We start from the raw sequence: 12703 nt of genomic DNA, 5'->3' as shown, positions 1-12703 counted from the left end.
TTGAACGTTAAATAATCGAATTTAAATGTTTGAAGTTTCAAACATCAAACATATAATTAAAAAAAAAAAAAACAGAACTTACATGACTAGTGTAGGCAGGGGGGCAAGCCCCCTGCACCCCCCCGCTCTTTAAATATACCAACTCTGAGACTGCACTATAGTGCAGTAAAGGGAAGATTTCCCTTACTGCACTGTAGTGTGGTCTCGGAGATGGTATATTTAAAGAGAGGGGGTGTGGGGGGTGCATGGGGGCTTGTCCCCCTGCCTGCAGCCATTAGTTTTGGTTTTTTTTTTTTTTTTTTGTTACATATGTTCAAAGTTTTATAACTTCAAATATATGATAGAGACCATTTTAAACAACATTGTTCCTTTTACTTATCTCTCAGCAGATTTGTGGCTGTTTACTTTAAGTCACTGTTTTCTCTGTCGCTTGACAAGTTTTCAACCTGCTTCATTCGCCCCCACTAACACTCGGGCTTACTCCTCTCTTCTACCCTGCCCCCAAATCCCACCCACACCATTTTACTCTACATTTATATTTCCATAGCACCACCCACATATTCCTGTAACCAATGCCATCAGTTCCCTCCATTGGGAAAACAATCAATGCAATTACTCTCAATACTAACACCCAGTCTAGTTTACCACCCAAGACTCTCTCTTAAATTGTCTTAATCCTCTATTTCTACAACCAACCCACTACCCTCATAACATTTTGTTATCCTAATTTACAACAAAGATAAAACCCAAGTTAAATATGATGTCCCTAATTCAGATTGTTTTAATATTTCTCCTCACTCTACTAGCCTTCATCACCAATTATCAAACCCACCTCCTTCAAATATGTAGGACGTGAACCAACCTTCACAAAGAATTTCAACATCTACCCAGTCTGTCTTTCTCCATAGCACCCTATCTCTACAAACAAACCACATCTGATTTGTTTTTCTATAAATATCTTAAAACCAAGTATCCAAATGTATGATCAAATATCAAACCAAGACTAAAATATAACTGGCCACAATCTTCCCTCTGTAAAATACTAGTTCAGAAAATTATTGGAGATATTCACCCAAACCCTGGTCCCACTGTTCATAAAACCATCACTTCCACCCCAAAATAAACTAGTCGCCTAATACGTCTCAGCAAAAAACAGAATCCAAACTCATCTTACTAATTATGAACCTAAGACGTGTGTGCAATAAAATCTGTAACATACATGCTTATCTTGCCACATATACTCCTGATGCAGTCATAGCTACTGAATCCTAGTTAAAAAAGAAATAAAGGATAATGAGATCACCCCCCCCCCCCGGAACAATAGACTCAGGGATGACGACAAAACAATAGTGCAGGTGGTGCAGCAATCATCTGTAAAAATTCCCTGACCCTTAACCCTCCACAGGAAATACCAAGGTTTAACAATGCTGAACTAATAATACTCCTAAAACTCAACAATAGGAAAGCTATATGTTTAACAGCAATTTTATATATCACCAGGGAATAATATTGATACTGTTGAAAGCATCCTGTATTGGATATCCCAACAAATTAATGATGAAACTGTAATACTTGAAGACTTGACTATAGACTGGCAGCGCATGAATTCCACTACCCCCCCACGAATTTCATAAACTTGTACAACTTCAGACAATTAATAACTAATAGCCACAACTACTAGAATCAATAAAACTTCAGGGAGACACTCGGCATTAGATTGGATTGTTACAAACAAACCAGATAAAATGACAAAAGTAGGCTGCATCTCAGCATGTGACCACATACCAACATATATTATTAGAACTCAACATAACCTTTATTTTATTTTTATTTATTTTATTTTTTGGCGGGCTGAGTCAGCTGATAAATTTCATTTTTTTTGGAGGCCCGGGGAGAAAAGCTCCTCAGATTAAAGCAAGGTTATCAGAACCTAGATAAACATATTATCTATAATCAAATATGAAATACAAGCAATGTCTGCAAAGATATTTTCAATGAAACACTAAAAAATATAACTGCAATGCACTTAGATCAATGCCGCTAGATACTGCTGTAGAACACTTTAATAACATATTCTTACAAACCTTAAATAATCTAGCACTAGTACATAATAAAAGGATAACGTCCAACCCTGCATCATGGCTGAGAAAGAAACAAACAAAAATAAATCATGACAATAAAAGATAAAACCTGGATAATTCTGGTATAAAAATAGAACTCAAAATGCCTTCCAGCAATTTAGACATCTTAGAATCCTTGAAAACTCCATGTGAAACAGGATAAGCAAACAAAATGCAACCTGCAAGACAGCTATATAAACAACCTAAAATGTTTTTGGTCATCGCTGAATAAATTACTCCACCCTGGCAAGACCACTAGTCCCTCTCCAAAAACAGACGATACGACAGACTCTAACCCTAGACAGTTTAATTCCTACTTTATCCTACTTTATACAGTCAGTATTATCTCTCTTAGACACTAAACACGTCTGCCCCCATACTCTACCCCTGTCCAATCAAAACCACCTGCAGCTGTTCAGTTTTAGTCCAGTGCCTACCAATTTCATAAGGAAGTTGCTCAACTAAAAACTACTACTGTAGCTGTAGAACTGCCATCAGACTACCTAAAATGGCTGCAGAAGTCATAGCCTTCCGTGTGTCTATACTAATTAATAGGTCATAGCAGAAAGATGCGTCCCATCACTGTGGAAAAAATCCTACATCATACAAATGTACAAAGCAGCACATCATAACTACAGACCGATAGCAATTCTCCCCCCTCCAATTAGAGAAATGCAGCCATATGCAGCTGATGCAATACCTAACCTCAAACAAGCTGCTCTCAGAAACACAACCTGGCTTTAAGCCCCAGCACAGCACCAGTACTGCTCTACTACATTTTACCAATATAATAGACCAACATAGAAACAATGATCTGCTTGTGTCCACCATGTTCCTGAACTTGTCAAAGGCATTTCATACTGTCTCACGCCAGAAACTGCTCGTTCGACTCTCCTTTGTTGTGGTTCCTTAGTTACCTATTTAGAATTCAACAAACTGTCACATTGCAACAAACTTACTCATCCTTTCAACCAATTACTACAGGTATCCCTCAGGGCTCTATCCTGGGTCCTCCTCTATTTAATATATTTATTAATGACCTCCACATCTCCACTCACCATGCTAGTTTAGTTCAGTATGCAGATGACTCAACATTAATTATATGTGGTGCCAGCAAAAAATAAGGCTCAAGACAATACCGAAAAATCTTTCTCCTCTGTAGAAACCTGGCTCAAAGAATCAAACCTCCTACTCAACCCCAAGAAGACCAAGTTAATGCTTTTTACCTCAAAAGGTTGCCAAAATCAAAAGCAATCTTTTGCCATAAAGTCAGCAAATGATGCTGTCATTGAAACGGTAACTCAAAGTAAACTTGTTTTTCTTTCGGCTTTTCCCGGGTAGGGGTCGCCACAGCGGAACTCCAGTCTGCTAATGATTGGCAGTCGATTTTTTTACAGGTGCCGAGGTGTCAGCTCGACGCCCAACCTTCAATGAAGGCACGCCCATTCTACGTATGTCTTTCAAATGTCACTCGACCATGGGGAGGACATGCAGACTCCACACACAAGGCACTCCAGCTGAGAATCGAATGGGAGCACCTGCTGTGCGGCAACAATGCTACCGCTGCACCACCACGGCTTTTCACAGTAAACCTCTAGGAGTAATAATAGATGACAGTCTTAAATATGACCATCATATACTGCACACCATTAAATCTACACACTAGAAACTACGCTGCTTTTATAGGATCAATGGATTCCTTACAGATACTGCAAGAAAAACTCTAGCCACCACCTTTTTACTGCTGATTTTCTTTATGCCACTCCTATCCTAAAAAATTTAAAGAGTACTCAAAGAAAGAAACTTCCCTCCTGCAAGAATAAAATAGCTAAATTTGCCACCAGTCACCCTCATAGGACCCACCGTTGTCTTATCTTAAAGTAATAGAACCCACACTGTAAAAGTAGCCGACTCCAAATCCAGCTCCAGACAAGTGGAGTACCTCAGGGTTCAGTCCTGGGGCAGCTCTTGTTTGGCATCTACTTCTCTGAAGTACAGGTCAACACTAAGGGACTGGCTAACAAAGTTTGCAGATGACTGCAAACTGGGAGCCATTATTGAATCCCCAAATGATGTGGATACTCTACAAAAGGGCCTTACAGAAACAGATGCTTGGTGCCAGAGCCATGGGCTCAAGCTCAATGCCAAGAAATGTATTGTTATCCCCTTTGGGAAAAAACATGTATCCATGAATTACCATATAGGTGGAAGTACACTAAACACAGAAAGTGTGATAAGAGACTTGGGACACAGGTGGACAGTGGTCTCACCTTCGATAACCACATCGCCACAACAGTCAGGAAATCCTATGTGGCACACCTCATCACGAAGGGCTTTTCATCCAGAAAAAAGGAGGTCATTATCCCACTGTACTCATCCCTCATTAGACCCATTATAGAATACAACGCCCCATTTGGTATGTACCTCTCAAGACATCTGCAACAACTGGAAAGGCCTCAGAAATACCTCACTGAAAGAATCACAGGCCTAAAGCAGATGCCCTACGCTGACCGCCTTAAAAAACTCCAGCTATACTCTGTCGCATATCGTCTACTCAGAGGCGATCTCTGCTTAACATACAAGGCCATGTCAAACCCAGAGCTGTTGGACATGCTACACTTAAAGAAATCCCAATCCCTCAGAGCTACACGCTCCAGGGATCTAAACCTTGTCATCACAATAAACAAAACATGCTGGAGGGATAGGTTCCTGACCCAGAGACTCCCCAGACTCTGGAATAGATTGCCCATACATGTCAAGCAGAGAGTGCCTCTTTGGACCTCTTCAAGAGGAACCTTGACGATTGGATGGGAGAAAGGAAATTCACCCCAGGGATCACGTCAGTCGCCCTGCTAGACAGGGGTCCAGGAAAGTAAATAATGTGGGAAGAAATAGCCAGGGAATTGTTATGGCTAGGCTTGTATAGGCCCTAGGGCTGATAGCCTAGTACCAACCTATGAACCTATAATTAAACGGTCTTGAACTGCACGACTGTCTAACATATATTCACAACTAACTAAAACACACAAACTCATTCATCATCCAGAAAAATGCCCTGCACTACAAAACATATTACTACCCTATTGTCCAGCAAGACATCTCCATTCTTGTAACAAATTCTTATTAAATACAAATAAGTCAAATAATGTTGCTGGAGACCCGCTGTTCTCCCATTGCATTGCTAAATTCTGGAATAGAATCCCCATGCAAATAAAACTCTGACAAACTCAGTTTTAAACCACTGCTCAAACAACATCTTAACCAATCCTGGTCCTACACATGCTCATCACTAGGTTAAAAATTTGGGTTCAGTGTAAGATACCCGTGAAATACTATAGTATTCTCAACCTCTCACTGAAATGACAAAAAATTTTATACATAACTGCTAGATGTACAATCAACTAAGTTGCACCTTTGTATAATCGTAGATTGTATAAATGGTAACTACTGTTTGTGTATAAATCTAAATAGAAATGTAACTACTCTGTGTTTGACTGGAATTTAGGGTAATGCAATGTAAGGAAATGGATCTTTTCTCCCTGGGCCTCCACTGAAAATGAGTATCACCCAGTCAGACTTTCCTGGTAAACAGACAAATAAATAAATACTAACAAGCATAGCCCCCTCAATTAAGATGCATATGCATATGCTACCTAGCGATGCAGTTGGGTTGGGTTGGGTTGTGTGACCCTGGTGGTTGTTAGCAAAGTATACACCTTTGAATAGTTTTTATTTTTATTTATTTATCTTTTGTTGACTGGGTTAATCCTGCTAGACTGGTAGCTTCTTTTCAGGCAAGACCCGAAGTGGTACTTACAGCAATTGGGGAAATTTGGCCAGAACATTGAGAAACTTTCCCCTACTCTTCTCGATAGGTGTCATGGGATTTTTTGCATCCACCAATTCTGGCAGATGGGACCTTGGTTTAACATGTCATCTGAAGGACGGCAGACTCAGGAATGTATCACCCTTTGTTTGCTGCACTGCAGTGACAGCAATCCATCTACCTGGTGGGGGAATAGAGCCGGCAGCCTTCTCCACCAAAGGTGTGTGTGCTATTTCCTGCACCATTTAAACTGCCATTGCATGTCTTCAGCTTCTTACTTTACATATTTTCTTAACAGCTATAGCAGTACATTTATTCCCACGAGACTGTTATGTGCTTCATATCTGTCCATCCTATAATATGTACAGAAAACAACTGGTCTCCAGTAATTAAATAGTTAAGACACATTATTTCATTAGTGTTTGTTACCCTTTGCAGTTTTGGTCATAGTCATATTGCTTGAATCTCAGTACATTTTATTTTATTATTTTGCATTTCTTAACACATTGCAAGGCTGGTCGAGGCGCGGTATCACAGGTGACAAAGTAATAGTACAGAAGATACATGTAGAATAAAATGGGAATATTGATCTTGCATAAGTATGCTGTAGGTGTAGTTTTATGCAAACAGTAAATGTGAGGTACGTTTTAAGAGACAGGAGTGCACAAAATTATTTGACTAAGAAGTTAACAGTCCTAAGTCAAGCTTAGAAGTTACTAAAAAGTTAATGCTGAGGGTTGAGTAACATACTTTTTTATAAGTAAGAAATAGAAAACATGGTAAATAAAATATATGTCTGGAATTACTGAATAGCTGGGAAATCTGTAATAATGGATATAAGCATTGGTCCTGTACACTAAATGTTCTCCTAGGTATTAATGAGGTTGGAAAGATTATAGTTTCATAGGTGTGTACTAGACTAACGGCCCTGGAGCCTTTACAAGCCTAGCCCATAGACGTGCCCTGGCATCATGCCGCTGTTAGTTCCGGGTGCCTCTATCAAGTAGAGCCACTGGAGTGATCCCCAGGGTGAACTTTCTATTTCCCATCCACTCATCAAGATTTGTCTTGAAAAGGGCCAGTGAGGTGCTTTGATCAACATGTATGGGAAGTCTTTTCCAGAGCATGGGCAGTCTCTGGGTTATGAACCTGTCCCTCCAGCATGTTCTGTTGATTGTGGTAATGAGGTTGAGGTGCCTGGAGCGTGTGGTGCGGAGGGATTGGGATTTCTTTACGTGTAACATTTCTAACCGGGCTGGGTCAGACATGGCTTTTTAAGTCAAGCAGAGATCACCTCTTAATAGATGATGTGAGACAGAGAAAAGCTGGAGTTTTTTGAGTCTGTCCATATAGTGCATGTGTTTAAGGCCTAGGATCCTCTTCATGAGGTACTTTTTTGGCCTTTCCAGCTGTTGCAGGTGTTTAGTGAGGTACATGCCAAATGGGGTATAATACTCGATGATTGGTCTAATGAGGGAAGAGTAGAGAGAGAGATGATGACCTCTTTCTTCCTGGATGCAAAACCCTTGGTAATGAGATGTGCCACATAGAAGGACTTTCTGACCACAGTGGCAATGTGGTGGTCAAAGGAGAGGTTGCTGTCAACCTGTGTTCCCAGATCTCTAACACCTTCAGTGTTCAGTGGGCTGCCGTCAATCTGATAATTAGTAGGAACTGAGTTTTTCCCAAAGGGAATGACCATGCATTTTTTGGCATTAAGCTTAAGGCCATGGTTTCGACACCAGTCGTTGGTCTCAGTGAGGCCTTTTTGCAGGATGTCTTCATCACTTGGGGAGTTAATAATGGCTCCCAGCTTGCTATCGTCGGCGAACTTGGTCAACCAGAATCCCTCCGTGTTGGCCTGGACTTCTGAGAAGTAGATGCCACACAGGAGAGGACCCTGGACCGATCCCTGTGGGAATTCACTCGTGACTGGTCGGCAGTCTGACTTGGAGTATGCTGCTTTCACACTGTGGGTTCGATCTGTGAGCCAATTTGCAATCCACCTAGTGATATGGGGGTTGTTGCCTAGTTTTGATGAGTCTGTCAGTAATTCCTGAGTGGGGAATGGTATCAAAGGCCTTGGCCAGATTGAGGTAGGCTGTATGAACTGCCTTGCCCTCATCCACAACTCTGGTGACTGACTCAAAGAAGTCAACCAGGTTGAGCAGTCATGATCTACCCTTCACAAAACCAAATTGCATGGGATCTAGAGTTTGGAGATTCTTTATATCCTTCTTAATTAGGTCCACGATTATGTGCTCCATAGCCTTACATATCAGTGTCGTTAGGCTAATGGGACGATAATTCCCTAGGTCTGTAGTCACGCCCCCTTTATGGAGAGGGGTGACTGTAGCAGTGCGCCATTCTTTAGGGACAAAGCCTGAGGTGAGGCTGCGATTGAACAGGGCACACAGATGTTGGTGCCTGTTCACTTTGTAGTTCATGTAGAACACAGCCAGCAGTGAACATGTGAGCTAATGACTAGTTGATAAAAGTAAGCTGAATTGCGTTAGGAGGATTGGAAAGGTGAGTATATAAAATTTTTTGAGTAGAAATGCTTGCAGTGGTTATGATTTTATTTGAAAGCTGAAGCCTAGTGATAGGTGCTACTTCTACCATTCCTAAGAACATGCTAGGCAACATTTTCTTCTTCTGATTATTTTCATCATGAGATCAGTACTGAGAAGTAACTTAGTGGTATAGTTGGGAGGTGTGGGGGGAAATGATCACTAAGTCAGAAGTGCAGCTAGTGGCTTGAGTGCTGCCACTTGCTATATACCATGATATACATACTCCACGATGACTATTAATTCATCATGGTCAAGGCCTACACATAAAACAGCAAAACTCAAATTGTAAATGCTATAGCTAAGAGCACTTCAAAACTCTCACTCCCCAATCTGATAAAAGATTGGTTAGCCATATCCAAGGTGAGCTGTCAGCTCCTTTGGCATATGAAAAATATAAATCTTGCTAAAGTATACTCGGAGGATTTCCCATCTTATTTTACTATGTCGAATGATTGTGCATCATTTGTATCTCACATATTCTCCCTTTTCTTACCGAGAACCTTTCGTGTCCTATAGATGTCAGGGTTTAACCTCCTTGACCTTGCTGTATGTAATAGCCATTGGTATTAACCTACCTACATTTCTACTGCTCTCATTGCACTATCACAAACCTATTGAATTTTCTCTCTGTTTATCCCTACATGCATTAAAAGCATGACTTCCATCCCTTTTGTTTCTGTCAGCAAAACGGATAATCAGTTCATGCATCTCATAGTCATTGAAGTCTGATATCTTGGATCGCATTAAGTACCCTTCACTGCTTGTTTCCACCGGTAGTTATATAGCTCATCTTGATAAACATGTCACTAAACCTGTCATTTCACTTTTCAAGTTGATGCCTGAAAACTGTTCGGTCATTTAAAACATGCACAGTATATGTACGAGCCATTTGATAATGTTCTAAAGTAAACAGTTAACTGTGTTTCCTGTTAGTGGAATTCCAGCAGTCTTATGATTTTTGAATTTAGTAAACCCTATTTCCAACAGGAGAATGTCATCAAATCTGATTTAATGAATGATTCAGTCCTTGGGTCAGTTTCACTATAAAATAAAACTTTAACCACTAAAAGTGTGTCATCTTTCCAGTAACTATTCCTCTGATGCACAGACCTAAAAATATAATTTGTGGCATAATCTGCTTCGTCTGTAGTATTATATTTAACTCTGCAAATAATCTATCTTTGCCTTGTGATCTCTGATGTATTTTTCATCATTTTCAACTCCATTTTCGTTGTCTGGTAACTGGATTAACATCTCTGCCTTTGTCTTTACTTAGTAAATTTTTGTAGTTTTAAAAATTTCAGTTGCATAACAGTTTATTCTGATTAACTTGTTTAGATTTTTAACTCTAGGCAATGAATAACAAAAACAGTAGAAAATTCTTCCTTTTGTAACCTTCTGTGTTTCTCAATCACTGCTGATTTGTCTGATATAAAAGTCAAGTTTTGCAAGAATCTGGAATAGGGGTGACTTCTAGCCTTTTGTCTGCATCATATGTCCGAGTAACCCTTAGTATATCTGTTGCTCTATTCAGAAGTTGAGGAAGGTTTTCCTATGCATTGCATTTAGTTACCTTTCAAATGGTCCTGGCACGGCCGGCCTTAGGCATAGGCAAATTAGGCGACCGCGTAGGGCGCTGTACAGGCTGGCCTTGTAAAGGGCGCCTTATGTATTTATTTATTTATTTTAATTAATATAAAGTTTGTGCTCTTCTTGGGGCTGGAACCAGAAGGTGGAGGGTGGGGGATGGGAAGCGAGCACCCTCTCACTTACAGCTGAGGGTTGGCTAGGAGGCTAAAAAAAAAAAACTTTAGTTGGCGGTGCGAGAGTCTTCTCCTTTAAGGAGAAACTTGTGTGCGTCATGACGCCAATGTCATCTAAATGCATTCTGCAGTTCGAGACGTGCACGTGGATATGCATCTTACTCCCGTCTGCAAACTGTGCACTGGTACGTAATGGGGCTCTAGTATGCTAAGCTTCGGCACAGCATCGGCATGCTTGCGTTAGACTTTTACTACTGGATTGACTTAGAAAACAGTCCCACACTATCGGGAAGAGATTTCTTGTAACATGTTGTTATGTTAACGTTGAGTTAAAAAAATCATTGTTTTGTGCAGTGATAATTTTTGTATTTGCAGCTGGTGCAACTTCCTTCCTTTGGTGAATGAAGTTTGCTGTTTTTCTGGGACTGAAATGTACCATTTAATATGTATTCATTTTTTTAACCAGCTAGAAGATTGATCCTTTGGACTTTTTTGTGTAGCTTCAGCTCAGGGGTGCAGTGAAACAGAATATCCCCTCCTCTCTCTTACTCTAATTTATTTAAAAGGGGGTGCACAGCTATGTACAATCAAGTACTAGTTATGCAACTGTACTATGTATTCACAGTAGTGATAGAAAATAGAGGATAAATAAAAAGGGACGATGCGTGCAGTAGCAGTGACAGGGAGAATGAAAGGATCTACACCAGTATGATTACTTACTTATGCAGTAAGACCTTCTTAACTGGGTAGGTGGACTAGACCTTCAATCCCTTTTAGCTATGACACCAAAAGTTGTAGCTCAGTTACATCATATACTGTGGAGAAAAGCAATAAAAATATGAATTCCAAAGTTAGTACATCAGATTGTAACCCTAGCAAGCATGTCAATGTGGATATTTTACAATCTGCAAGAGTCTTCCCATTATAGAGAACATTCACTTTTATTATTAACAAAGGGCTAGAGAATAGTATTTAGCAGTGATTGCCTGTGGTTGTAAAGAGAAATTGTTTGCAGCAAGATGAAAGTGACTACACGTATTCAAAGTGAGTTATACTGCTCAGGCAGAGAGCTTCCTGGAGATGGGTGATGTGAGGATTTTGTTCATTGAGGTTGTGTCTGTGGTCTGACAGGCTAATGTAGTAGTTGATATGGATAATTTTCAAGAAGTCTCTCTTTCTCCTGTGGCAAATCAAAAGGGTGGGTGAAGTGTTTTGTTGCTGCTGTCGTAAGGGGTACTAGGATAGTTTGAGTTAGCATTTACTTGTAAAAGAAAGGCAGATGCCATTATGTATTTTTAAATGTGACATGGAAAGGTATTGCAGTGTAGGGGGAATTTTGCTAATCAGTAATGTCATCTAAAAGCTCATTTAATTGTCTCCTAGTCAATTTTCCTTAATCTCTTAAAGATGCAGTCACATTCCACACATTTATTATTGTGATGTTGCAATTACTATACCCCACCTAGGAACTTCCACCAGGGAATTGTTATGATTAGGCTTGTACAGGCCCTAGGGCCGATAGCCTAGTACCAATCTATGAACCTAAGAGAGTGTGTGTGTGTGTGTGTGTGTGTGTGTGTGTGTGTGTGTGTGTGTGTGTGTGTGTGTCTCTATGTGTAATTTAAACTGTTTATTTCTGTATGAGAGAGAATGTGTGTGGGTATGTATGTTCATAGGTTGGTAATAGGCTATCGGCCAAAGGACCTACTTAAGCCTAGCCAACAAGGTTCCCTGGCGTACGCCACCCAAGAAAGTTATTTTCCTGTGCCACTGTCGAACAGAGACACAGAAGTGATCCCCGGGGTGTATTTCCTATTTCCCTTCCACTCATCAAGATTTTTCTTGAAGAGTGCTAATGAAGAACTTTGCTTGACATAGATGGCTAGCTTGTTCCAGAGTATAGGAAGTCTCTGGGACAGGACTCTATCCCTCCAGCATGTCCTGTTTATTGTGGTGACAAGGTTTAGGTCCCGAGAGCCTGTAGCTTGAAGGGATTGGGATTTCTTTAGGTGTAGCATGTCCAACAGCTCTGGGTTTAACATAGCTTTATATGTTAGGCAGAGATCACCTCGGAGTAGACAATATGCTATGGAGTAAGGCTGGAGTTTTCTGAGGCGGTCAGTGTAGGGCATCTGTTTGAGGCCAGTAATCCTCTGTGAGGTACTTCTGTGGCCTTTCCAGCTGCTGCAGATGTCTTGTGAGGTACATTCCAAAAGGGGCGTTGTACTCTATAATGGGTCTAATGTGTCTGGAATTTAAATTTGCTGTTCTGTTTGTATAAGATATAAAGTGTGTGTGTGTGTGTGTGTGTTACTGTGTGAGAATAGGTGTGTGTATGGAATTTAAAGTAGCCGTTCGTTCCTTTCAAAGAGAAGGTCTTTGTTGCTGCACAAATCTCTTTAATGTAGAATTATTCGGATT

The 12703-nt window shown here is 40.4% G+C and overlaps 1 protein-coding gene across 5 annotated transcripts in view; it reads left to right on the top strand.

Moving 5' to 3' along the window:
* Window positions 1-12703, top strand: part of ENOPH1 (enolase-phosphatase 1) — a 661653-nt gene that overhangs the window by 61358 nt on the left and 587592 nt on the right. Inside the window, exon 1 of one of the 5 annotated variants that reach the window (XM_044061188.1) lies at window positions 10362-10467. The exons of the other annotated variants lie outside the window; for them this stretch is intronic. Coding sequence (XP_043917123.1) covers window positions 10381-10467 — 87 coding nt within the window. The 5' untranslated portion in view covers window positions 10362-10380. Of the gene's footprint in view, window positions 1-10361; window positions 10468-12703 lie in introns of those variants that run through there. 5 annotated transcript variants of the gene reach the window in all.

The sequence above is a fragment of the Protopterus annectens genome, chromosome 2.part0, assembly GCF_019279795.1.
Source record: "Protopterus annectens isolate FY-2018-M chromosome 2.part0, PAN1.0, whole genome shotgun sequence".
Taxonomy (NCBI): Eukaryota; Metazoa; Chordata; order Ceratodontiformes; family Protopteridae; genus Protopterus; species Protopterus annectens.
The sequence above is the reverse complement of the archived record's forward strand: the minus strand, read 5'-3'. Positions and strand labels throughout refer to the sequence as shown.